This window comes from Tamandua tetradactyla, chromosome 17 (genome assembly GCF_023851605.1).
Source record: "Tamandua tetradactyla isolate mTamTet1 chromosome 17, mTamTet1.pri, whole genome shotgun sequence".
In the NCBI taxonomy this organism is placed as follows: domain Eukaryota; kingdom Metazoa; phylum Chordata; class Mammalia; order Pilosa; family Myrmecophagidae; genus Tamandua; species Tamandua tetradactyla.
This window is the reverse complement of record NC_135343.1, coordinates 913600-938536: the sequence shown is the minus strand read 5'-3', so window position 1 is coordinate 938536 and position 24937 is coordinate 913600. Positions and strand designations below refer to the sequence as shown.

Below are 24937 nucleotides of genomic sequence, written 5' to 3'. Positions count from 1 at the left end.
AAATCTCTCAGCCACTGACAATTCATTTTGTCTCATTTCCCTCTCCCCCCTTTCGGTCGAGAAGGTTTTCCCTTGATGCTGAGTCCCAGCTCATTCTAGGATTTCTGTCCCATGTTGCCAGGAAGGTCCACACCCCTGGGAGTCACGCCCCACATAGAGAGGAGGCAGGCAGTGTATATATCCATTTTTTAAAAACATGAGTTCACCAATGGAATAGAATTGAAAGTTCAGGGATAAACTTAGGCACCTATGGCCAGTTGATTTTCAACATGGGTGTTGTGGCGGTTTGGAGCTGTTTGGAACCCAGAGAGCATGGTTTTAAACTAAATCCACCCCGGTGGATGTGGACTCATTGTAACTAGGACCTTTTGATGAGGTTATTTCTGTTAAGGTGGGACGCAACCCAATCAGGATGACCCTTAATCCTATCACTGGAGTCCCTGTAAGAGAATGAAATGCAGACACAGGGAAAGGCACAGAGGGACTAGCCAGAAGCTGAGCATCAACAGAAAAAGGAAGGGAAGGGAGAGCCAGGAGACGCCTCCACTCACCTGCCCTGTGGCAAGGGTCACCAGCGGTCAGCCCCGAATGCCATAGCATTGTCTTGATGATGCCTTGATTTGGGCTTTCTTTGGGTCTCGAATTGTTAGCTAATAAATTCTCATTGTTCAAGCTGATCTATTGCACAGTATTTGTTTGAACAGCCAAGGAAACCAAACCACGTGCCAAGTCCCGTCAATGAGGAAAGAACAGTTTCTTCTGGGGAAACTGGATGTCCACGTGCAAAAGAATGAACCTGCCCCTTCCTCACACCATATCCAAAAATTAACTCAAAATGGATTAATGACATAAACATAACTGCTAAAACCATAAAACTCTTTGAAGAAAACATAGGGAAAAATCTTCAAGACCTTGTATCAGGCAATGATTATTACAGATGACACCAAAAGCACAAGCAAGAAAAACAAAAATAGATGAGTTAGACTTCACCAAAATTTAAAGCGTTTATGCATCAAAAGATATCATCATAGAAGTGAAAGCAGCCTACAGAATGGGAGAAAATATTTGGAAATCCTGTATCCAATAAGGGTTTAATAGAATATTTAGAGAAGTTCTACAAGTCAACAACTAAAAGATAAATAACCCAGTTAAAACTTGGGCAAAGCAAAAATAAATAAAAATAAAAAACGAACAAAAACAAAAAAAATCGGGCAAAGCACACAAAGAACAAAGTTCTGACCCCCACGCAACACCACGGACCCATCTCGGAGACATCGTGTTGAGTGAAAGGGCTGATGTTGCAGGGACTCAGCTAGAATAAGGGAACTCCCAGCCGCGCACAGCAGGCTGCCAGGGCTGGGGCAGCGGGGAGGGGGCGGCGGCCTGGCCCGCGCGGAGCCGCCGTTTGGGCTGCGGAGGTTCTGGGCATGGTCGGTGGTATCGGTGCGCGACACTGTGGACACGATTCACGTCACTGACCTGTACACACGCAGGTGGGTAAAATGGAAAATGTGTTGTTAAAAACGAAGCAAAACCCCATCAGTTCCTGTGGACACCTTCGGGTGCGGCCGACGCGGCGGGTCCCGCTGTCACTGCCTCCCACGGTCCGGACCGGCCTCGGCGCGACCAGGCAGCCCACAGCGCGCGGCCGCAGCCAGGCCCTTCCCGAGACCAACCCGCGCGGACCCCGCGCCCCGGCTGCGCGCGGCACCACGGTGGGCTGCGGGCTCAGACCCCGCCAGGCCGGACACACCCTTCCGGTGGCCGCTGCCCTCCCGCACTGGGCGCCAATCCCATCCAAATGAAATCTTAATTTAAAATCATTGAATTCCATGAATTTGAGGAACAATTTACTCCTGAGAGGGCCGGGCCAGGGGCAGCGGAGCAGGAGGGCTTGAGGGAGCCTCCTAACTCCCACGCAGCGCCGCGAGGACCTCCGCCCTGCCTTCCGAGCCCGCGTCCTCGCACCCGCCACCAGCCCCCGGGACCCAGCCCGCCTCCACGCCCGGCCCCCCACCTCCACGCCCCAGGACTCCATGTCTGGCCCCCTCCACGCCCCAGGACTCCACGCCCGGCGCCCTCCTCCACGCCCCAGGACTTCACACCCGGCCCCCTCCTCCACACCCCAGGTCTCCACGCCCGGCCCCCCCACCTCCACGCCCCAGGACTCCATGTCTGGCCCCCTCCACGCCCCAGGACTCCACGCCCGGCCCCCCTCCACGCCCCAGGTCTCACGCCTGGCCCCCCCCCCCCGCACCTCCACGCCCCAGGACTCCACGCTCGGCCCCCCTCCACGACCCAGGTCTCACGCCCGGCCCCCTCCACAACCCCAGATCTCCACGCCCTGCCCCCTACACACCCCACGTCTCCACGCCCCGCCCCACCTCCACGCCCCAGGACTCCACGCCCGGCCCCCCTCCACGCCCCAGGTCCCGCCTCCACGCCAGGACACGCCCCTACGGCCCCGGCCCCGCCTCCACGTCGGCCCCGGCCCCGCCTCCACGTCGGCCGCAGCCCCAGGTGCGGGGCGGAGTCTGAGCGCCAGGTGCTGCTTCGGCGTCAAGATGGCCGCCGCCCGCCTCAGTGGGGCTCCGCGCCCGCCCGCGCGCCGTCTCCCCGCCGGCTGCCCGCCGCTGCGCGCGGCCCTGTGCCTGCTGTGCTGGGCCCCGGCGGCCGTGGGCGCCGTCCCCGAGCCCGGGCTCTGGGCAGTCACGGCCAGCGACGTAAGTGGGCGCGCGGGGCCCTCGGCGCCGGTCTCCCGGGGGCTCCCCGGGGCGCGTGGGGCGGTGCCCCGGCCGCGCAGCGCGGGCCTGACCTCGTAGGGTTCCCGCCGGGCCGGGCCGGGGCGCGGGCTGCTGTGTTGTTTGTGGCGCCGAGGCCATGCCCGAGTCTTCGGGGTGCGCGGTGCACCCTGCTGTCCTCGAGCAGAAGGAAGCTGACCAGCCTCCGCCTCCCACAGCGCCCAGCCCGGAGGCCCGGCCATCTCCGGGGCGCGGCGTGGTCACTTCCTCCGGGAAGGCTCTGGTCGGCGCGGCCGTAAGGCTCCGCACTTGGGCCTCTCTGCCCACCGTGCGTGGCCATGTGCGGCTTGCGAGGGGCCCCGGGCCGTCCGCGTGGGCTCCACGCGCGTGTGTGGCTCTCCGCCGGGGCGTTCGGGCGGTCCTGGGGCAGAGTGGTCTCCCGCGGGCGCCGGGCACCTCTCCTCGGCCGGGCTCATGCGGTCTCCGGGCGTTCGCCGAGGGGGCGCGGGTTCCCCGACGCAGGTCCGCACAGCCGCGGCGGGCGGAGGTCCGGCCTGTAGGTCCCTCTCTCGGGCCGCAGCCCCACGGGGGCTGGTGGTCGCTGCGCGCGAGGGGCCAAGAGCGCACCTTCTGGGGGGGGCTTGGCTGGTCTTCCAGGGCCCGGGAGAAGGGGGTAGGGAAGCTTGGGGTTCCTGCCGGTCGGCCCCGGCCTGGCCGCCTGAGCTTGGCCTGAGCTGAGGCCAGGTGGGCCCCGCAGTCACGCCCGGGAGTGGGCGGGTCCAGCTGCTAGAGGGCCCGCTGGCGGACACCATGTGACGGGGCAGGCAGAAAGTTGTCAGTTCACCTTGATTTTGTTTGTTTGTGTTTTGGATTTTTTTTGTGTGCATGGGCAGACACCAGGAATTGAACCTGGGTCTCCGGCAGGCGAGAACTCTGCCACTGTCCCATTGCCCCTCCTTGATTTTTAAAGTGAAACTGGCATCCCCATTTTTAATCATATGAAATCCAGATTTTATGCTGTCAACAAATTTGAAGCTTACGAAAAGTCTTTTTGTAGTCCCCAAAATCTCCTCTGGGTTGGATTAGGTCCCCGAGACAGAAATTTTGAGGGGCTATAGGTGTAAGTGTCCGTTCCTCAGGCTGCAAAGGTGGTTACAGGCCCGGGTTTGAAGGCAGAGGAGCAGTTAGGGGGCGCGGGAGTCGCCGCAGGATGTGTCCAGGGCCTGAGCCAGTGACACGGGAGAGCCACGCCCTGGGCTGGGTGTGCCGCTGGGGACGGGACCACAGCTGGGTGGCTGGAGACTGTTACTTCCACCGCAGTGCGCAGTCTTGGGACGCCGGTCAGTGCAGCAGGGGGCCAGTCGGTTCTGAGCTTGGTTTGTCAGCCCTGCCCCTGGATGTGGTCTCTGGACGTGGCCTCTGGACATCAGATTATTGGACCTGGCGCTCAGGGAAGGGCTCTGGCCTGGGCCCGTGCTTAAAGTTGAGACCCAGGTTCTTCCCGCTGCCTCCCTGATGCGAGTACTGCAGCGCTGCCCACCTCGCTGTTGTGGGGGGACAAGAGGGAGTGCCCATCCTGTCGTTTCACTGAACCCCTTCGCACAGAGTTCTTATTCTTGAAGTTACTTGATTTCGCGTGGAAAGGGCCGTGTAGAGAACGGGTGCAGGAGGCCACGGAGGGAGGGCCTGGCCTGGCAGGGGACACGGGGACCTGCTGAGGAGGGGCTGTGAAGAGCAGGGAGGGCCATGAGGGGGAGGGTTTCAAGGCCATCTCTTCAGCGGCATCCAGGGCCTGGGTCAGGGAGGCGGACCCTGCTTCCCAGGGCCTGAGAGGAGGTTGCTGGGCAGGCCTGGCTGGGCTGCTCAGTGCCCCACAGGAGTTCCCATGTGAACTCTAAGGGCATGGGAAACGGTAACAGCCTGGGGAGTGGAGTGATTGTTTTGTCAAAAGTGCATTCACAGGGGTCCCGGGCAAGCTGCATGGCACATGGGCATGTGCTGGGGTGGGCACCGGGGCATGAGCATGTGGGGGGATGGGCACCGGGGCATGCGCATGTGGGGGGATGGGCACCAGGGCATGGACATGTGCTGGGGTGGGCACCAGGGCATGGGTGTGTGCTGGGGTGGGCACTGGGGCATGGACGTGTACTGTAGTATGGGCATTTGCTGGGGTGTGTTGGGGTGGGCACCAGGGCATGGGCGTTTGCTGGGGCGGGCCCTGGGGCATGTGGTGGGGTGTGCTGGGGCGTGGTTGTGCATGGGTGTGTGCTGTGGGCACGGGGGCATGGGTGTGTCTTGGCCTGGGGTGTGCTGGGGCACTGGTGTGTGCTGGGGCGTGGGTGTGCGTGGGTGTGTGCTGTGGGCACGGGGGCATGGATGTGTCTTGGCCTGGGGTGTGCTGGGGCACGGGTGTGTGCTGGGGCGTGGGTGTGCATGGGTGTATGCTGTGGGCATGGGGGCATGGGTGTGTCTTGGCCTGGGGTGTGCTGGGGCGTGGGTGTGTGCTGGGGCGTGGGTGTGCTGGGGCATGTGCTGTAGGCACGGGGGCATGGGTGTGTCTTGGCCTGGGGTGTGCTGGGGCGTGGGTGTGCATGGGTGTGTGCTGTGGGCACGGGGGCATGGGTGTGTCTTGGCCTGGGGTGTGCTGGGGCACGGGTGTGTGCTGGGGCCTGGGTGTGCATGGGCGTGTGCTGTGGGCACTGGGCATGGGAGGAGTACAGGGATTCGAACCATGCATTTTCTGAGTAAAACTATACTTTTAAATAGTAGAGAAAACAACTTTAACGCTCCTTTCTACATTTGTTTTTCATTTTAGAAATCAGGACCTTTGATATTTAGGAAAACTATGTTTAACTCGACTGAGATCAAGTTTTCTGGTAAGTCCATTAAATCAATGTAATACTAACATAACATTATAAACTAATATGTGGGTGACACATTGCCGCGTTAGTGTAAACTGTTATTATATATGTATTAAACTAAGCAAGTGTTTTCAAGTACTTCTAACATTTTCAGGTTTTCTTCATTTAGGTCAAGGCTTGGTTATTTGCAAGAATGGATTTTTACGATCATTCCTCAGAAAATATAATATGAATCAGTCTTTAACAGTTACAATGAAAGTTTAATAAGTAGATTTAAGCAAAAGAGATTTAACTTGTGTGGAATTTGACTCTGCGTTTCAGATTTTAAAAGTAGATAGATGAATATGTGAAATGTCACAATTGCGATAAATCCCTTTGCCCTGGAAATTTCCTAATGTATATGTGGCATAGTTAGAAGCAAAGGCCCCTGACTTCCAGGAGTGTCCCGCTGGGCCTGCAGTGCCATGTGGAGACCCACCTCTCCTCGGTTGCCTAGGGTGACCATGGCCTAGGGCCGGAGCCTCTTCCATCCTGCTCATGAGCTCACCTGGGCCCCGGGCCCCGCTCACTTCTCTTCTTACTGTCTCCAGGAACTCAGCTTGCAAAGGTGTTGCAGGGTTAGTTTCTTCTTGGGATAAACAGCACTTTTTCTTTGTGCATGCACGTGGGCTGCTCTGGGCTCGCACACCCCTTGTCCTCTCGCCAGGCCCTGGCCGTCTGTCTGGGAGATTCTGCACCATGTGGGTCTGTCCTGAGGAGAGAGCAGCCCTCGGCTGGAAGTAGAGCTGGTTCAGAGCAGCCCATGGCTTCACAGAACAGAGGAGAGGACGAAGAGCTCCGTCAGAGGAAACCAAGGTCCACCGTGGGCGAGGAAAAAGTTTTGGTAGCTGACACATTTAATGAATTCATGCCTCAAAGTCTAGACAACTTGGGTTTAAGAGAATTTCAGACTGGTACGGACAGAAAGCTTATGTGTGGGAAAAGTAATTTGAGGCACTGAAGCACAGAAATAGAATTTGGTTTTAAAAATCCAATACATGTGGTTGAGATTAGCCTAAGAGTAGATGAGACTCAAGAACAGTGATGTTGACAGATATAAAGAAGGAAAGGAGCAACAGAAGGGGATTGGGGTTAAAAACATTAAAAAATGAGGGTCCAGCCCGGCGAAAGCTGGTTGCGCCCCTGGCACTGTGGACGGCGTTGCAGCTGTGCTGCAGGCTGGTGGGTGGCAGCACGTAGCCGTGCCTTCCTGCTCTGCTGCCCTGTGTGCCAGGAGCTGGACAGAGTGAAATGAAGGGATGTGGATTGGGTGGACCATTTCAGAGTGAGGGCTCATCTGGTGTTGAGGGATCTTGGGCATTTCCCTAATGGCTAATAATGTTAAGCATTTTTGCATGTGCTTATTGGCCATTTGTATATCTTCTTTGGAGAAATGTCTGTTCAAGTCCTTTTTGTCCATGTGATGGTGAAGTTCATGTGTCACCTTGGCCAGGTTATGGTATCTGGTTGTCTGGTCAAGCTAGCACTAGCCTGACTTACTGTAAGGGCATTTTGTGGACTTAAATCATCAATAAGTTGATTGACATTATGGTTGCTTACATTTACAATCAACTGAGGAAATTGTCTTCAGTAATGAGAAACATCTCATCCAATTGGTTGATGGTTTTAAAAGAAGAAGAGATGATTTCACAGTCAGAAGAGAGAATTTCCATCTCTCCTTCAGCCAGCTGAGTTCTCCTGGGGAATTCATCAGAAACCATCGTCTCCTCTTCCAGCTTGCAGGCTTCTCCACATGGTGTTCCCCACAGCATTGCTTCTGTTCAGGGAACCCTCTTCCCAGCAAGTAAAGTGCAGGAATGGGCACATACTCATGGAATTCTCTGATCTTACCATGTTCCCGTCGTCCAGAGACAGCTGGGTTGATAGAATGGTTGAATAGCCCTTTGAAGACCCAGTTATGGTGCCGACTAGGTGGCAGTACCGTGCAGGGCTGGGCAGTGTTCTCCGGGAGGCCATGTACAAGCTGAAGGAGCGTCCATTTCCCCCATACCAGGATCCACGGGTCCAGGAACCAAGGGCTGGAAGTGGGAGTGGCACCCCTCACTGTCACCCCATGTGATCCGCTCAGAGGATTTTTGCTTCCTGTCCCTGTGACCTTAGGCTCTGCTGGTCTACAGGTCTCAGTTCCAAAAGAAGTGCTCCTATCAGGAGACGCAACAATGATTCCACTGGACTGGAAGGTGGGACTGCCACCTGACCACCTGGGGCTGCTCATGCCCCTGAATCAGCAGGCCCAGAAGCTCCAGGAATGAAGGTTTGGGTCACCCCACCAGGAGGAGAACCACGGCCAGCTGCGGTGCCCGCCGAGGCTGAAGGGAACGTGGGATGGGTAGTGGAAGAAGGGAGTGATAAATATGAACCACAACCACGCGATGAGTCACGGAAATCAGGACTGTGATGGATGAATATTTCCTTCCTATTTTGTTATGAGTATGTTTGTGTTTGTACATGAAACAAATATATTTGTTTTCTTCCTTATCCCCTTAACATATGGCATAAACTATATTATCTTTATGTCCTAGTATTTAAGTTGTGAAGTATAAAGTGTATGAGTAAGTATTACCTAATGACTTGCACTCTGTTCTAGGAAGAGTTAGTGTGTTTCCAGTTATATGAGGACAGTTGAGTATTGATAGACAAAAATGTGACTGTAATTGTTTTTATTTAGAGATCGAGTGTGGTTAGAGGTCACGTATATGACTTCGAGTTGACAAGGGGCAGACTGTGATGTCGTGAGTTCATGACTCAGCTCGGCCAGTTGATTGACCAGGCCAGGTCTGGTCAGGCAAGCACTGGCCTAAGTGTTACTGTGAGGACTTTTTTTTTTTTTTTCGTAAACAGGTGATTTGATTATTGATCATGTGGAGATTGAGTACATTCTTAGTCACAGAATACATGTAAGAAAATGCAGCCTTAACATGACGATAGGTGTGATTTTTAATGTCATAATGAGGTGTGGGTGATGCTAGGCCGGAGTCTCCACTGCTGCCTGTGTAAGGAGGGCCCACTCTGGGGAGACCCAGGCTTGATCATCTCGGTCATCAAGATGACTTTGGACTTGGGGTGCACTAGCTCTGGGCTGACTCAGGACCTTCGTTAATGAACATAAGGGCTGCCTTTAGGGATAACCAGACTCTGAAGTTGAAAAACCGGGTAACTGCGTACAAGTGAGGGGTAGTCACAAGGTTCCTGCAGTCACAAGGATGCAAGATGAAAGTTTTACAATGATCAAAGGTCAAAGTCCTAGAGTACACTTGACAATCTTTCAGGTATTTCCTCCTGGCTAATTTAATATACTTAGAAAGTAAAAGGAAACATCTGTATAATGATTTAATCATCACAATCATTTTTTAATTCCTAACTTCTCAGTTACAACTCCTCTCTGTCATTTGACGTCTCCCCAATCTTTTTTTTTTTTATTAACGGGAAAAAAAAAAAGAAATTAACACAACATTTAGAAATCATACCATTCTACATATGCAATCAGTAATTCTTAACATCATCACATAGATGCATGATCATCGTTTCTTAGTACATTTGCATCAGTTTAGAGGAACTAGCAACACAACAGAAAAAGATATAGAATGTTAATATAGAGAAAAGAAATAAAAGTAGTAATAATAGTAAAAAAAAAACAAAAAAAACCCTATAGCTCAGATGCAGCTTCATTCAGTGTTTTAACATGATTACTTTACAATTAGGTATTATTGTGCTGTCCGTTTTTGAGTTTTTGTATCTAGTCCTGTTGCACAGTCTGTATCCCTTCAGCTCCAATTACCCATTATCTTACCCTGTTTCTAACTCCTGCTGGACTCTGTTACCAATGACATATTCCACATTTATTCTCGAATGTCCGTTCACATCAGTGGGACCATACAGTATTTGTCCTTTAGTTTTTGGCTTGACTCACTCAGCATAATATTCTCTAGGTCCATCCATGTTATTACATGCTTCATAAGTTTATCTTGTCTTAAAGCTGCATAATATTCCATCGTATGTATATACCACAGTTTGTTTAGCGATTCTTCTGTTGATGGACATTTTGGCTGTTTCCATCTCTTTGCAATTGTAAATAACGCTGCTATAAACATTGGTGTGCAAATGTCCGTTTGTGTCTTTGCCCTTAAGTCCTTTGAGTAGATACCTAGCAATGGTATTGCTGGGTCGTATGGCAATTCTATATTCAGCTTTTTGAGGAACCGCCAAACTGCCTTCCACAGTGGTTGCACCATTTGACATTCCCACCAACAGTGGATAAGTGTGCCTCTTTCTCCGCATCCTCTCCAGCACTTGTCATTTTCTGTTTTGTTGATAATGGCCATTCTGGTGGGTGTGAGATGATATCTCATTGTGGTTTTGATTTGCATTTCTCTAATGGCCAGGGACATTGAGCATCTCTTCATGTGCCTCTTGGCCATGCATATTTCCTCTTCTGGTAGGTGTCTGTTCAAGTCTTTTTCCCATTTTGTAATTGGGTTGGCTGTCTTTTTGTTGTTGAGTTGAACAATCTCTTTATAAATTCTGGATACTAGACCTTTATCTGATATGTCATTTCCAAATATTGTCTCCCATTGTGTAGGCTGTCTTTCTACTTTCTTGATGAAGTTCTTTGATGCACAAAAGTGTTTAATTTTGAGGAGCTCCCATTTATTTATTTCTTTCTTCAGTGCTCTTGCTTTAGGTTTAAGGTCCATAAAACCGCCTCCAGTTGTAAGATTCATAAGATATCTCCCTACATTTTCCTCTAACTGTTTTATGGCCTTAGACCTAATGTTTAGATCTTTGATTCATTTTGAGTTAACTTTTGTATAAGGTGTGAGATATGGGTCTTCTTTCATTCTTTTACATATGGATATCCAGTTCTCTAGGCACCATTTATTGAAGAGACTGTTCTGTCCCAGGTGAGTAGGCTTAACTGCCTTATCAAAGATCAAATGTCCATAGATGAGAGGGTCTATATCTGAGCACTCTATTCGATTCCATTGGTCGATATATCTATCTTTATGCCAATACCATGTTGTTTTGACCACTGTGGCTTCATAATATGCCTTAAAGTCCGGCAGCGCGAGACCTCCAACTTCGTTTTTTTTCCTCAAGTTGTTTTTAGCAATTTGGGGCACCCTGCCCTTCCAGATAAATTTGCTTATTGGTTTTTCTAATTCTGAAAAATAAGTTGTTGGGATTTTGATTGGTATTGCATTGAATCTGTAAATCAATTTAGGTAGGATTGACATCTTAACTATATTTAGTCTTCCAATCCATGAACACGGTATGCCCTTCCATCTATTTGGGTCTTCTGTGATTTCTTTTAACAGTTTTTTGTAGTTTTCTTTGTATAGGTTTTTTGTCTCTTTGGTTAAATTTATTCCTAGGTATTTTATTCTTTTGGTTGCAATTGTAAATGGGATTCGTTTCTTGATTTCCCCCTCAGCTTGTTCATTACTAGTGTATAGAAATGCTACAGATTTTTGAATGTTGATCTTGTAACCTGCTACTTTGCTGTACTCATTTATTAGCTCTAGTAGTTTTGTTGTGGATTTTTCCGGGTTTTCGACGTACAGTATCATATCGTCTGCAAACAGTGATAGTTTTACTTCTTCCTTTCCAATTTTGATGCCTTGTATTTCTTTTTCTTGTCTAATTGCTCTGGCTAGAACCTCCAACACAATGTTGAATAATAGTGGTGATAGTGGACATCCTTGTCTTGTTCCTGATCATAGGGGGAAAGTTTTCAATTTTTCCCCATTGAGGATGATATTAGCTGTGGGTTTTTCATATATTCCCTCTATCATTTTAAGGAAGTTCCCTTGTATTCCTATCTTTTGAAGTGTTTTCAACAGGAAAGGATGTTGAATCTTGTCAAATGCCTTCTCTGCATCAATTGAGATGATCATGTGATTTTTCTGCTTTGATTTGTTGATATGGTGTATTACATTGATTGATTTTCTTATGTTGAACCATCCTTGCATACCTGGGATGAATCCTACTTGGTCATGATGTATAATTCTTTTAATGTGTTGTTGGATACGATTTGCTAGAATTTTATTGAGAATTTTTGCATCTATATTCATTAGAGAGATTGGTCTGTAGTTTTCTTTTTTTGTGATATCTTTGCCTGGTTTTGGTATGAGGGTGATGTTGGCTTCATAGAATGAATTAGGTAGTTTTCCCTCCGCTTCGATTCTTTTGAAGAGTTTGAGGAGAGTTGGTACTAATTCTTTCTGGAATGTTTGATAGAATTCAGATGTGAAGCCGTCTGGTCCTGGACTTTTCTTTTTAGGAAGCTTTTGAATGACTGATTCAATTTCTTTACTTGTGATTGGTTTGTTGAGGTCATCTATGTCTTCTTGAGTCAAAGTTGGTTGTTCATGTCTTTCCAGGAACCTGTCCATTTCCTCTAAATTGTTGTATTTATTAGCGTAAAGTTGTTCATAGTATCCTGTTATTACCTCCTTTATTTCTGTGAGGTCAGTAGTTATGTCTCCTCTTCCATTTCTGATCTTATTTATTTGCATCCTTTCTCTTCTTCTTTTTGTCAGTCTTGCTAAGGGCCCATCAATCTTATTGATTTTCTCATAGAACCAACTTCTGGTCTTATTGATTTTCTCTATTGTTTTCATGTTTTCAATTTCATTTATTTCTGCTCTAATCTTTGTTATTTCTTTCCTTTTGCTTGCTTTGGGATTAGTTTGCTGTTCTTTCTCCAGTTCTTCCAAGTGGACAGTTAATTCCTGCATTTTTGCCTTTTCTTCTTTTCTGATATAGGCATTTAGGGCAATAAATTTCCCTCTTAGCACTGCCTTTGCTGCGTCCCATAAGTTTTGATATGTTATGTTTTCATTTTCATTTGCCTCGAGGTATTTACTAATTTCTCTTGCAATTTCTTCTTTGACCCACTTGTTGTTTAAGAGTCTGTTGTTGAGCCTCCACGTATTTGTGAATTTTCTGGCACTCCGCCTATTATTGATTTCCAACTTCATTCCTTTATGATCCGAGAAAGTGTTGTGTAAGATTTCAATCTTTTTAAATTTGTTAAGACTTGCTTTGTGACCCAGCATATGGTCTATCTTTGAGAATGATCCATGAGCACTTGAGAAAAAGGTGTATCCTGCTGTTGTGGGATGTAATGTCCTATAAATGTCTGTTAAGTCTAGCTCATTTATAGTAATATTCAGATTCTCTATTTCTTTATTGATCCTCTGTCTAGATGTTCTGTCCATTGATGAGAGTGGTGAATTGAAGTCTCCAACTATTATGGTACATGTGTCTATTTCCCTTTTCAGTGTTTGCAGTGTACCCTCATGTATTTTGGGGCATTCTGGTTCGGTGTGTAAATATTTATGATTGTTATGTCTTCTTGTTTAATTGTTCCTTTTATTAGTAGATAGTGTCTTTCTTTGTCTCTTTTAACTGTTTTACATTTGAAGTCTAATTTGTTGGATATTAGTATAGCCACTCCTGCTATTTTCTGGTTGTTATTTGCATGAAATATCTTTTCCCAACCTTTCACTTTCAACCTATGTTTATCTTTGGGTCTAAGATGTGTTTCCTGTAGACAGCATATAGAAGGATCCTGTTTTTTAATCCATTCTGCCAGTCTATGTCTTTTGATTTGGGAATTCAGTCCATTATCATTTAGAGTTATTACTGTTTGGATAATATTTTCCTCTACCATTTTGCCTTTTGTATTATATATATCATATCTGACTTTCCTTCTTTCTACACTCTTCTCCATACCTCTCTCTTCTGTCTTTATGTGTCTGACTCTAGTGCTCCCTTTAGTATTTCTTGCAGAGCTGGTCTCTTGGTCACAAATTCTCTCAGTGACTTTTTGTCTGAGAATGTTTTAATTTCTCCCTCATTTTTGAAGGACAATTTTGCTGGATATAGGAGTCTTGGTTGGCAGTTTTTCTCTTTTAGTAACTTAAATATATTATCCCACCGTCTTCTAGCTTCCATGGTTTCTGCTGAGAAATCTACACATAGTCTTATTGGGTTTCCCTTGTATGTGACGGATTGCTTCTCTCTCACTGCTTTCAAGATCCTCTCTTTCTCTTTGACCTCTGACATTCTAACTAGTAAGTGTCTTGGGAAACACCTATTTGGGTCTAATCTCTTTGGGGTGCACTGCACTTCTTGGATCTGTAATTTTAGGTCTTTCATAAGAGTTGGGAAATTTTCAGTGATAATTTGTTCCATTAGTTTTTCTCCTCCTTTTCCCTTCTCTTCTCCTTCTGGGACACCCACAACACGTGTATTTGTGCGGTTCATATTGTCGTTGAGTTCCCTGATACCCTGCTCAAATTTTTCCATTCTTTTCCGGATAGTTTCTGTTTCTTTTTGGAATTCAGATGTTCCATCCTCCAAATCACTAATTCTATCTTCTGTCTCTTTAAATCTATCATTGTAGCTATCCATTATTTTTTCTATGTTTGCTACTTTATCCTTCACTCCCATAAGTTCTGTGATTTGTTTTTTCAGTTTTTCTATTTCTTCTTTTTGTTCAGCCCATGTCTTCTTCATGTCCTCCCTCAATTTATCGATTTCGTTTTTGAAGAGGTTTTCCATTTCTGTTCATATATTCAGCATTAGTTGTCTCAGCTCCTGTATCTCATTTGAACTTTTGGTTTGTTCCTTTGACTGGGCCATATTTTCAATTTTCTGAGCGTGATCCGTTATCTTCTGCTGGCGTCTGGGCATTTAGTCAGATTTCCCTGGGTGTTCGACCCCACAGGTTGAAAGATTTTTCTGTGAAATCTCTGGGTTCTGTTTTTCTTATCCTGCCCAGTAGGTGGCGCTCGTGGCACACGTTTGTCCACCGGTTCCACCAGTGAAAGTTGCTGTGGGTCCTTTAACTTTGGAAAGCTCTCGCCGTGGGGGAGGTTCGCCAGCCGAAGCGTCTTGGAAGAGTGCCAGCCGGCCCGGGGGTCCGAACGCGGGGAGGGTCGCCGGCCACCGCAGCACGGGAGAGCGCCCGACCGAATTTCCTAGTCGGCCCGGGGCGCGGTCTCCCCAATCTTGAGGGTAGCTGGACAGTCCGTGCTCAGGCTGAAAGGGTTGTGAGCATGGAACTTCTCAGAGTGCAGCTGTGCATATTCTGCAACTGGAGGTTTTTTCTGGAGTATGAAGGCTTCTCCCATATTTTGGCTATGGCGGGGCTGGGATAAGAGACAAAGCCATGTTTTAGAGATGAGTGTGTTTGCAGCTAGTAGTAGTAACGTCATTAGTCCTGCTTCTAATACTGAGTGGAACCAGATTCTATTCCTTAGGAAGCCGTCTAAATAACTCAGATGTGCCGAAGGCGGTGGAGCCAGTGTCTAGTGCACTGATTGGGTTTTTCACAAGTTCTAGCCCTCTGGTGATGTCATCAGATCACCAGGTTTGTAGGTGCAGCCTTCAGGCTTATTGCAGCACCTGTCCCTCCCTGTGAGGCTGCCAGGACACCCAAGGCCTTCGATTTTGTCCTAATGATTTGCACATGAGGGTCACGTCTGTGTGTGAGAAGAAAGGAAGCGTTGAGGCTGTGGGTGAAGGCGTGTGTGCAGTTGCTCAGGCCCGCTACCCCCAGTGTGACACCTCCTGTGCCTCACGCAGGCAGGCGTGGGGCAGCCGGGCCTCGCATCGGTGACACCCCAACCGGCCCAGCCAGCGTTTCGTGCCAGTAGCTCTGCTCCCGACGATGGGGTTTTAGGAGCACATCCTTGAGCCCGCGGTCACCCTCACGGGCAGCTGCCTCCCCAGCCTGGCGGCAGCGGGGCACAGGCTGGTGACCGCCACCTGCGTTCAGAGCCACCCTGCAAACGTTAGGGCTGTTACCCCGTCTATCCCAGCTGCCCTGTCCTGTGACGTGAGGGTTGGAGGACCTTGCTCTGGAGGCAGCCGTCCCACTTGCCTCGTGCTGGAAGCCTTGTGGTCTTGTGACTGCTGCCGTTGTCCACAGCAGAGAGGGGCCGCCTGGCCTCATCTCGCATGCCCAGGTGTCCGCCGTGCCATGCCGCCCCAGAGCCGCCAGCGCCCTCTTTTCTTCCAGGAGTGAAGGCTCACCCTCACCTTCTGGACGTCTGCATGTTGAATGGCCCTTCCTCTGCTGTGAGAAAAAGAATTCTGATGTCCTGGGGCTTCTAAATTAACTGGCCATCCCTTTGTGTCTATGTTACTTATGTTTATGGTATCGAGGATCCGTCTTTATTCCAGCATCTGTCAAATTAATTTTCTTGGTTCCTTCTGGTCAGCTCCCTGGGGAGGTGACACCCACCAGGGTAGCCCGGAAGCACTGGGCATGGGAACGAGGCCGCACACCCAACCCGAGCGTGACTCCGAGACGCTGCCCAGGGTGTGGCCTTGTGAGGGGACGTGAGTGCTTCAGCACACGTCCGCTCCGTGGGCTGGGCGGAGCGCAGGTACCAGACAGGGTGTGCCGGGAATACGTGCCGGGAGGAGGCTGAGGGTCCTATCTAGTAAATCTGTATGTTTGGCCACAAATGAAGGTGCTTTGTCCTTTGGGCGGCACACACGTCTAAGGTCTCCCTGGACATGTCTGGAGTGGGACATGCTTCTGCTCCTCTTCTTTCCTCCGTCTACTTCGCCTTTGTCTTTGCCCTCCTGTCAGTCTTGTTAAAGGAAGCTAGGGTCTGGGGTCCCCACGTTTCCAGGGTTGCAGTTTCTCTTCGTTTCTTGTATGACATCCCAGAGGCTGGAGGGTGAGGCTCTGGCACCGACACTCTGTGGGGCGCGTGAGGACATTTTGTGGACTTCAGTGGTCAGTAGGTTGAACGCATCTATGGCTGATTGCACCTACAGTCAACGAAGGAACGCGTCCTCAGCGATGAGGAAGCATCGTCCAAAGCTTTAAGAGGTGAAATGATTTCAGCAGTCAGAAGAAAGCACTTCCGTCTCTGCTGCACCCAGCCAGCTTCTCCTGGGACTTAATTGAAAACCTTCCCGAAGTTCCCAGCTCGCAGCCTGCCCTGTGGAATTTGGAATTGCCCTCCTCACAGTCATGTGAGCAATTTCTATAAAAATATCTCGTATTTACAGCACACACACGTCTCCTGTCAGCTCTCTGTACCTAAAGAACCCTGGCTATTGTAGCCCTTTATTTTTTCGTGTGTGCCGTATGGCGGGGGTCACATTTCGTTATTTTTCCATGTGAGTGTCCCCTTATTGCAGCACCATTTGTTGAATGTTGTTTGTCTGTTTTTGTTTGTTTGGAAAGTGCATGGGCTGGGAATCGAACCTGGGTCTTCCCTGTGGCAGGTGAGAATTCTACCCCTGAACTAACCCTCGCACTCCCAGTACAGCCCGTATTTAAAATGGGTTATGTGTCTTTTTGTTGTTGGGTTGTCCTGCTTGTATCATGATTAGGATGAAATTGAATTTATAGATCAGTCTGGGGAGAATTGATACTTGGATGTTAGCTGTGGCTATGTCATAGGTGCCCTTTAATCCCTTATTCTGATTTGCTGAGAGCGTTTATAATAATTGGGTAACAAGTTTCTTTTTCAAGTGATTTTTTATATATATTCTGATGATCAAATGATTTATTTCATTTATTCTTTTAATATGGTGAATTACATTGATTTCTTAATTTAAATCTACCTTGCATTCCTGGGATAAACCTGACTTGGTAATAATATATTATTTTTACGTATTGCTGAATTTTGTTCTCTTAGTATTTTGCTAAGAATTATTGTGTCTGTGTTAATGAGGAATTTTGCTTGCAAGGTTTCTTATACAGTCTTAGTCTGGTTGCAGTATCAGGGTAATTCTGATCTCATAAAAATAGTCGGGAAGTATTTCCTAGTCTATTGGTATTATTTCTTCCTTAGAAGTTTGAAAGAATTTACAAATGAAGCCACCTGGCTCTGGAATTTTCTTTGAAGAAAGATTTTTAAATTATTTATTCAATTTCTTCAGTTGCTGTAGAGCTACTTAGATGCTCTGTTTCTTCTTGAGTCAGTTTTGGTAATAGACGTCTCACTCTGAATTAGTCCGTATCATCCAAGTAGTTATGAAGTTCACAGTATTCCCTTATCCTTTCAGTGTCTCAGATTTCTAGTGATATTCCTTCTTTAATTTCTGGTATTGGAAATTTGTATCTTCTCTTTTTCTCCGGATCATCTTTTGATCAGATTTATTAATTTTTGTAATCCTTGGTTTCATGATTTTCCCTTGTTCTTTCACTGCCTTTGGTTTGATTTATTTCTACTTTTATCAGTTCCTTTCACTTATACCTGTTTTGGTTTAATTTTCTCTTATTCTGGCTTCTTAAAATGGAATGTTGATTTTAGATCTTTTCTCTAATATTAATGTATCTAAAGCTATGTTTCCCTCTGAGAACTCTTAGCCATATCTCATGAATTTTAAAACATTGTGTGTTCATTCTCATTGAGTTCAATGTGATTTCTTCTTTGATCCACTGGTTATTTAGGTTTTATTCTCAGGTATTTTAGGATTTTCCAGTAGTTTTTTTGTTTGTTCCTCATTTAATTCCATTGTGATCAGAAAACACACTTTGTATTATTTCAGGTTTTCAAATTATATTTGGACTCTTTAGGTCCAGATTGTATTTCCTTGGTGAGAGCTCAGCACCAGCGTGGGAAGCATCTGTGTCCATGGTTGTTGGCGGAGTGCTGTGCAGCGCTCTGGGAGGCAGCGTGTTCGTGGTGGTGTGTCTTCTCTGTCAGCGTGTGTTTTCTGTTGATTCGTTTCCAGGTATTAAAGAGCAGTGATGTAATCTCTGTCTGTGATTAGTGGATTTCCCCACTTTTCCTTTTAGTTCCGTCAACTTTTGCTTCCTCTATTTGAAGTTCTGTTTTTAGGTACATACCCATTTAGGACTGTTAGTTTCCCTGATGAGTTGATGTTTTATTGCTAAGTAGTGCCCTATCAGATTTCTATATTAAAGGGGGTTTCTTGTAGTCAGGGTATAGTTGGACTTGCTTTTTATCCAGCGTGACAACCTTTACCTTTTGTGCAGAGTACACAGGCCCTTCGTAGTGGTGTGATTGTCAGTTTGACTTCCACCAACTATTCTGCCCGTTGTTTTCTATTTCTCTCATCCATTATTCCTGGTTGTTTTTTTTTTTTTTCCAGTTTTTCTCTGAGGTAATTGTGTGGTTTTTTAGGTTTTCATTTATCAGTACTAGTGACTAATTAGCTATACTACTTAGGTATTTTTTTTTTTTTTATTAAACATACCAACATACAAACTTAGGTATGATTTTTGTTGTTGCTCTTGGTTGAATTAAAGTTTATAGTAAGCACCTTACAGTTTATCTTCAAATATTACACCATTTCACATGCAATATATGAACCTTACAGCATCGTACCTCCTTTCCTCACTCCCATTCTCTGCTAGTTGTCGTATGGTTTACTTCTATATATATTATAAATCTTAAAGTGCTTTACTGTTTTGTCTACAACCCATCGAATATCTTTTACAAAAAAATTTTAAATGAGAATGAAGTCTTTTATTTATCAACATATTCAACATTTCTGATACTCTACATTTGAAAAAAATATGTATTTTTAATTGAGATAGCTTCACAAACATACAATCCATCCAACGTATACTATCAGTGACTCACAGTATCATCACATAGTTGTGTATTCACCATCATGATCATTTTTAGAACATTTGCATCACTCCAGAAAGAGAAATAAAGAGAAAAAAGACAAAACCCATCTACCCCATGCCACTTACCCCTCTCTCTCATTGACCGATGGTATTACCATCTACCCAATTTTTTTTTTTTTTTTTTTACTTCTTATCCCCCCCGTTATTTGTTTATTTTTTGTCCTTTTTTACTTGTCTGTCCACATCCTGGACAAAAGAAGCATCAACCAGAAGGCTTTCACAGTCACATGGTCACATTGTGAAAGCTGTACAGTTTTACAGTTGTGTTCAAGAATCAAGGCTACTGGAATGCCGTTCAACAGTGCCACTTTCTTTCCTGTAGCGATGCCAGTATACCACAAACTAAAAGGAATATCTGTATAATGCGTAAAAATAACCTCCAAGCCAACCTCTTGACTCTGAAATCTCTCAGCCACTGAGACTTTATTTTGTCTCATCTCCCTCTTCCCCCTTTTGGTCAAGACGGCTTTCTCCATCCCATGAGAGAGAGAGAGAGAGAGAGAGAGAGAGAGAAGCAAAAGGTTCTCTGGGGGTGGTTCTCAGGCATAATTATGAGTAGGCTTAGCCTCTCCTTTGCAGGAATGATTTTCATAGGGGTGAACCCCAAGATTAAGGGCTCAATTTCTCCCCACTGCTTGTGAGAATTTTAGGAATTCCCCAGATGGGTAAGTTTAATATTTTCTCCTTTCTCCCCAGTCCCCCAAGGGCACTTTGCAAGTACTTTTTTCCTCTGGGATGTGTGGGGCATGACACCTGCCTGCACAGACAACAAGATCTCATGCCCTGTTCAAGATGCCATGTCCTTATGGTGTTCAAATAAATGGACTATAAAAATTAAATTAGATCATGTGGTACCAAAATTATAAGTTTTGTACCAAATAAAATTTCTTCCTTTGGTCTCACCCAGAAGTTGAAGTTTTAAGTCTATAGTCCGTATCATCCTTTCACCCTCTGTTCTGATCTGCCTTAGTCCTGTCCGGGTCAGCTTCATTCATGCCTCAGGTTGAAGTCTGGTCACTTTTCAGCTTTTTGGCAGTTGCTGAGTGGGGACTGCTCACTGTCACAGCTTCGGCGCCCTGCCTCGCAGCCTCAGTGTCACGCAGACCCTGAAGTTCCGGGAGCTCCCAGGTTGTGCATGAAGAGCTCAGCATCTCAGAACCTAGAAATCATGGTACTTACAGCTCCCGAATAGATGTGACTAGCTTGCAATTTAGGAACCTTTAAAACAGGCCCCATCCTGATAGCCCACGCTCTCGACTTCAGTTCTCCAAGTTTGTATATTGTTAGTCCATATGACTGAGGTATGGTAATATTTGTTTTGTGGTTTTTTTGGTGAAATTTCTTTGAGCATACTGTCCTCAAGGGTTCTGTTGCACGCCTCACAACTTCGTTCTTTCTCACACCCGTGCGGTAGACCAGTGTATGTATACACCACTTTTTCCCCATCCATTCCTCAGTTGCTATGCCCTTAGGCCACCTCCATCCATTGCGTGTCACAGACACTGCAGCCACACAACCCGTGTGCAGATGTCCATTCCTGTCTCCACTCAGCCCTCCAGGTACACACTGAGCAACGGGGTTTGGGGATCCTATGGCAGCCCCCCCCTAGCCTCCTGGGGAGCCAGCACACGGCCCTCCAAGGGGCCGCACCTCTCGTTTTCCTGCCAACAGTGAACAGGTGAAGCTTTCTCTCCGTATTTCCTCTAGCACTTGTTTCTCTGCTTATTTGGTAACAGTTTTATTCACACAACACACAGTCCGGCCTAAGTAAAAAGTCAACGGTCCCCATTCACCTGTGTCCTTTGTCTCCCAGACCTGCCTGGATTCCACCCCTGTGGGGGCAGGGCTGCGGCCTGATCCTCCTGGCGGTTCTTTCTGATGAGCCGTTAAGAATTAAAAAGCAAAACTAGACGGAGGAAGCCTTTCAGAGCAGGACCCCAGCCTCCTGGTTTTGCCGTCCAAGAGCTGGAGTTGGTACCTGGCTCCCTGTGTCCCCAGGTGATTTGTGCCCCCTCGACGTGGGGCCCAGCCCTTTTCCAGTATTTTATTCTGTCCACTCAAAAAGCCTATCGTTTGTTTTTTACTGTAAGCCCCGCCCCCTCCCTGTTGGGGTGAAAACTCCCAGGTCCTTGAGTGTTTACTCTTCCTGGCTTCTAGTGGCTTCTGTGTCCAGACTCGGGGACCAGGGGGCGGGGGCACCGGCGCCACAGCCTGCAGTGTGGGTCTCAGCCGGTCCACCTGTTCCAGACTGGTGTGTGCCGTGTCCGGTCACTGATGTCCCCCACCGTTGTTCCTGCAGCTCCTGGCGGTTTGCTCGCTGCCCTGGGGCACGTACCGAATTCCTCAGCTCCCTGCACTCGGTCTCACATTGCTCTTCATGCTTTGTGAAGATCCAGCTTTCTGTATAATTGTCATTTTCTTTGTGCCTGAAAAACTTTTAACAGTTCTTTGTAGTGTAGGTTTGCTGCAGGCATAGTCTTTCAGCTTTTGCTTGTCTTACAAAGCCTTTATTTTGCCTTCCATTTTTAAAAGATGTTCTTCGAGAACAGAGGTTTACGTTGGCAGTTGTTTTTCTTCCCGCCTTTTAGAGATGTCTTCTGGCCGGTTTAGCTTCTGTTTAGGAGACGTCTTTAGGTGGTGTTTGAGTTTGCTAGCTGCCAGAGTGCAATATACCAGAAACGGAATGTTTTTTAACAAGGGGAATTTAATGAGCTGCTATTCACAGTTCCAAGGCCGAGAAAATGTCCCAATTACAAATCTATAGAAATGTCCAATCAAAGGCATCCAGGGAAAGATACCTTGGTTCAAGAACGCCGATGAAGTTCAGGGTTTCTCTCTCAAGTGAGATGGCACATGGCGAACACAGTCAGGGCTTCTCCCTTGGCTGGAAGGGCAAATGGCGAACACAGCGTCATCTGCTAGCTTTCTCTCCTGGCTTCCTGTTTCATGAAGCTCCCCGGGAGGCATTTTCCTTCTTCATCTTCAAAGGTTGCTGGCTTGTGGACTCTCTTCATCTCATGGCTACATCGTTCTACTCTCTCTGAATCTCTTTCTCCAAAATGTTTCCTCTTTTATAAGACTCCAATAAACCAATCAAGACCCACCCAAATGGATGGAGACATGTCATCCCCTAATCCAGTTTAACAACCACTCTTGACTATATCACATCAACCAGGGAGATGATCTCATTACAGTTTCAAATATACAGTATTGAATAGGGATTATTCTACCTTTATGAAATGGGATTTATATCAAAACATGGCTTTTCTTAGGGGGCATACGTCCTTTCAAACCAGCACAGGTGTTGTCTGTTACTCTGTACATAGTGTTCCTGCTTCCCTCTGGCTGCTTCGAAGATTTCTCTCAATTGATGGTTCTTGGTTTGTCTTTCTTTATATTTACCCATTTTGGGTTCATTGAGCTCCTTGAATTGTGTATTTTAGTTTTTAACACATTTGGAAATTTTGGGCTGTTTTTACCTCAGATGGTTTTTCTATTCCCTTCTCTCTCTTCTCTCCTAGGACCCATCTGCACATGTTAGCCCGCTTGATGCATCTCACGGGTCCCTAAGGCTCTATTAAGTTTTTTCAGCCTCTTTTCTTGCTGTGCTTCATTTTGGATATTTCTATTGCTCTGCCTTCAAGTTCACCGATGTTTTCTTCTGCAATATGTAATTTGCTATTAACCCCTTCCAGTGAATTTTTAATTTCAGGGTATTTTTTTAATCTCTTGTAGTTTGGTTCTTTTTTAGTATCTTTTTCTCTTTCTCCAGTATGTTCATGTTTTCCTCTACATCGTAGAGCATTTGGGACTCATTTATAGCACCTGCTTCCCCATTCCTGTCTGCTGATTGCATCATCTTTCCCATTTCTGGATTTGCTTTTTGACTCACTTATATCATGGTTAGGCCGATTTCCCTGCTTTATATATCTAGTAATTTTTTTGTTTGTATTGTGGATATTGTGACTTTTACATTCTTGAGTGCCTGTGAGGCTGAATTTTACATTCTTTCGCAGGTGAGTCCTGTCCTCTTAGGTTGGTGAGCATACAGATGGTTCCCTCCCCTCTGGGAGCTTTCGGAATTGCGGGCGTCTCCCTGTGTGTGAGAGGATGAGTATTCAGCCAGAGACCAGTGGGGTCCCGGTGCTCTGTCTGCTTCTTGGATACTCTGCCCCTAAATTCTGCTGGCCTCGGAGCCTTGAGCTTTGTCTTTGGGCTCTGTTGGGTTCCCTCAGTGGGGTCACCAGCCTCTGCAATGACCCCGGCAACCTGTCCCTGTTGTTTCCTCTGATGCTAGACTGTTGGTCTGTGTGGCCCAGAGAGCGGGGCAGATGGCGTGTTGCTTCTGAGGCTGGGTTACAAGAGGCGCTGTGGTTTCTTCTTTGCTGATGACGTGCTTTGGGGAAGGCCAGCTGCCACCCTGGGGAGCCTTCTGACAGTGACTTCTCTGCCTCTTGACTTACCCCTTCTGGTGTGTCTAATCGTGCAGCAGCACTCAGAGTAAAGTTGAGGTCACTCATGAATTGTCCCCAGACCCTTCTTCACCTTCGCCTCTTCCTCCTTTCTCCAGCCTGTGCCCAGCCATGGCAGACCCTGTTTTCCGGTGGCCTTGCTCAGGCCTCTGTAATTGCTGCCCCCCCGTCTTCGTGGGCCGACCCCAGCTCTTCCTCAGGACGCGGCCTCAGCCTTGGGAGCCCACACCCCTTCCCCGTGCTCTTCCGGACTGTTCACTGCCCACCGCCCTGTCCTCAGCCTCTGCTCGGGCCCTTGTTCTGCCTAATTGTCAGCCCCCCCAAACACTACCACTTGTGTCAAAGACGGGGGTTTCCCTGGTTACTGTTGTTGCTGATCATCCCCTCCTTGCACAGGGCAGTGCTCGCTGAGGATAGCCTGAGTGGGCAGTGAGTGAAGCGCGCGTTCACGTGCCTTAGCACTGGGGGTGCCCCTCAGTTGACTTTAACATTGGACTTAACGTATAGATAGAAATGAATGCTGTTATAGCAGCCTGTGATTAGCCTTAATGATTTAATTTAATTCATTTATCTGTCTTATTTTGCAGTGTCCTTTTTGGGGAGAGTAATAGTTTACTCATTATTTTATTTAAGTAGCCTACTTTAAATTGTATTCTTGAAGCCTTAAATTTACACTACAGTAAATGTATTTACACTACAGTTAATTTATTATTAATATAAAGTGAGACTTTGTTTTTCTAAACAGTTAATTCTTTCCATTGTTCTGGGCCTGTGAAGTTTACCATAGAGTGGCATTTGAAGTATCATACCTGTCACAATGAACATTCTGAGCTGGAAGTAAGTAAAACACAAATCTTAAATGTATGTAAAGCTATGAAATAACAATTACAAGTGTAAAGATTTATTTACTTACCAGGTGAGGATGCTAGTAGTGAAGACATTTAGAAATGTCACTGCTCTGTTTGGGGACTTAAAGCAATGTATCTGCTTTTTGGAAGAATACTGGCCTTTTAATTTCCTTCTGAGAATTTTAGGAAAAATATTAGTAGGTATTTAAAGCAGACATGTAGAAGTCATTGATAAAGGAACAGTGTGTCCGTACAAGTGAAATTCAATTTAATTTTAGAAATAACTTTTGAAGTTTCACTTCATTCATTAAGTTAG

At 46.9% G+C, this 24937-nt stretch overlaps 1 protein-coding gene across 1 annotated transcript in view; it reads left to right on the top strand.

The window, feature by feature from the left end:
* The window catches only part of TMEM87B (transmembrane protein 87B), an 81919-nt gene that overhangs the window by 6656 nt on the left and 50326 nt on the right, over positions 1–24937 (top strand). The window contains exons 5-9 of the mRNA XM_077135130.1: positions 1334–1493; positions 1544–1715; positions 1923–2723; positions 5557–5617; positions 24519–24610. Of these exons, the coding sequence (XP_076991245.1) occupies positions 1334–1493; positions 1544–1715; positions 1923–2723; positions 5557–5617; positions 24519–24610 (1286 nt within the window). The remainder of the gene's footprint in view (positions 1–1333; positions 1494–1543; positions 1716–1922; positions 2724–5556; positions 5618–24518; positions 24611–24937) is intronic.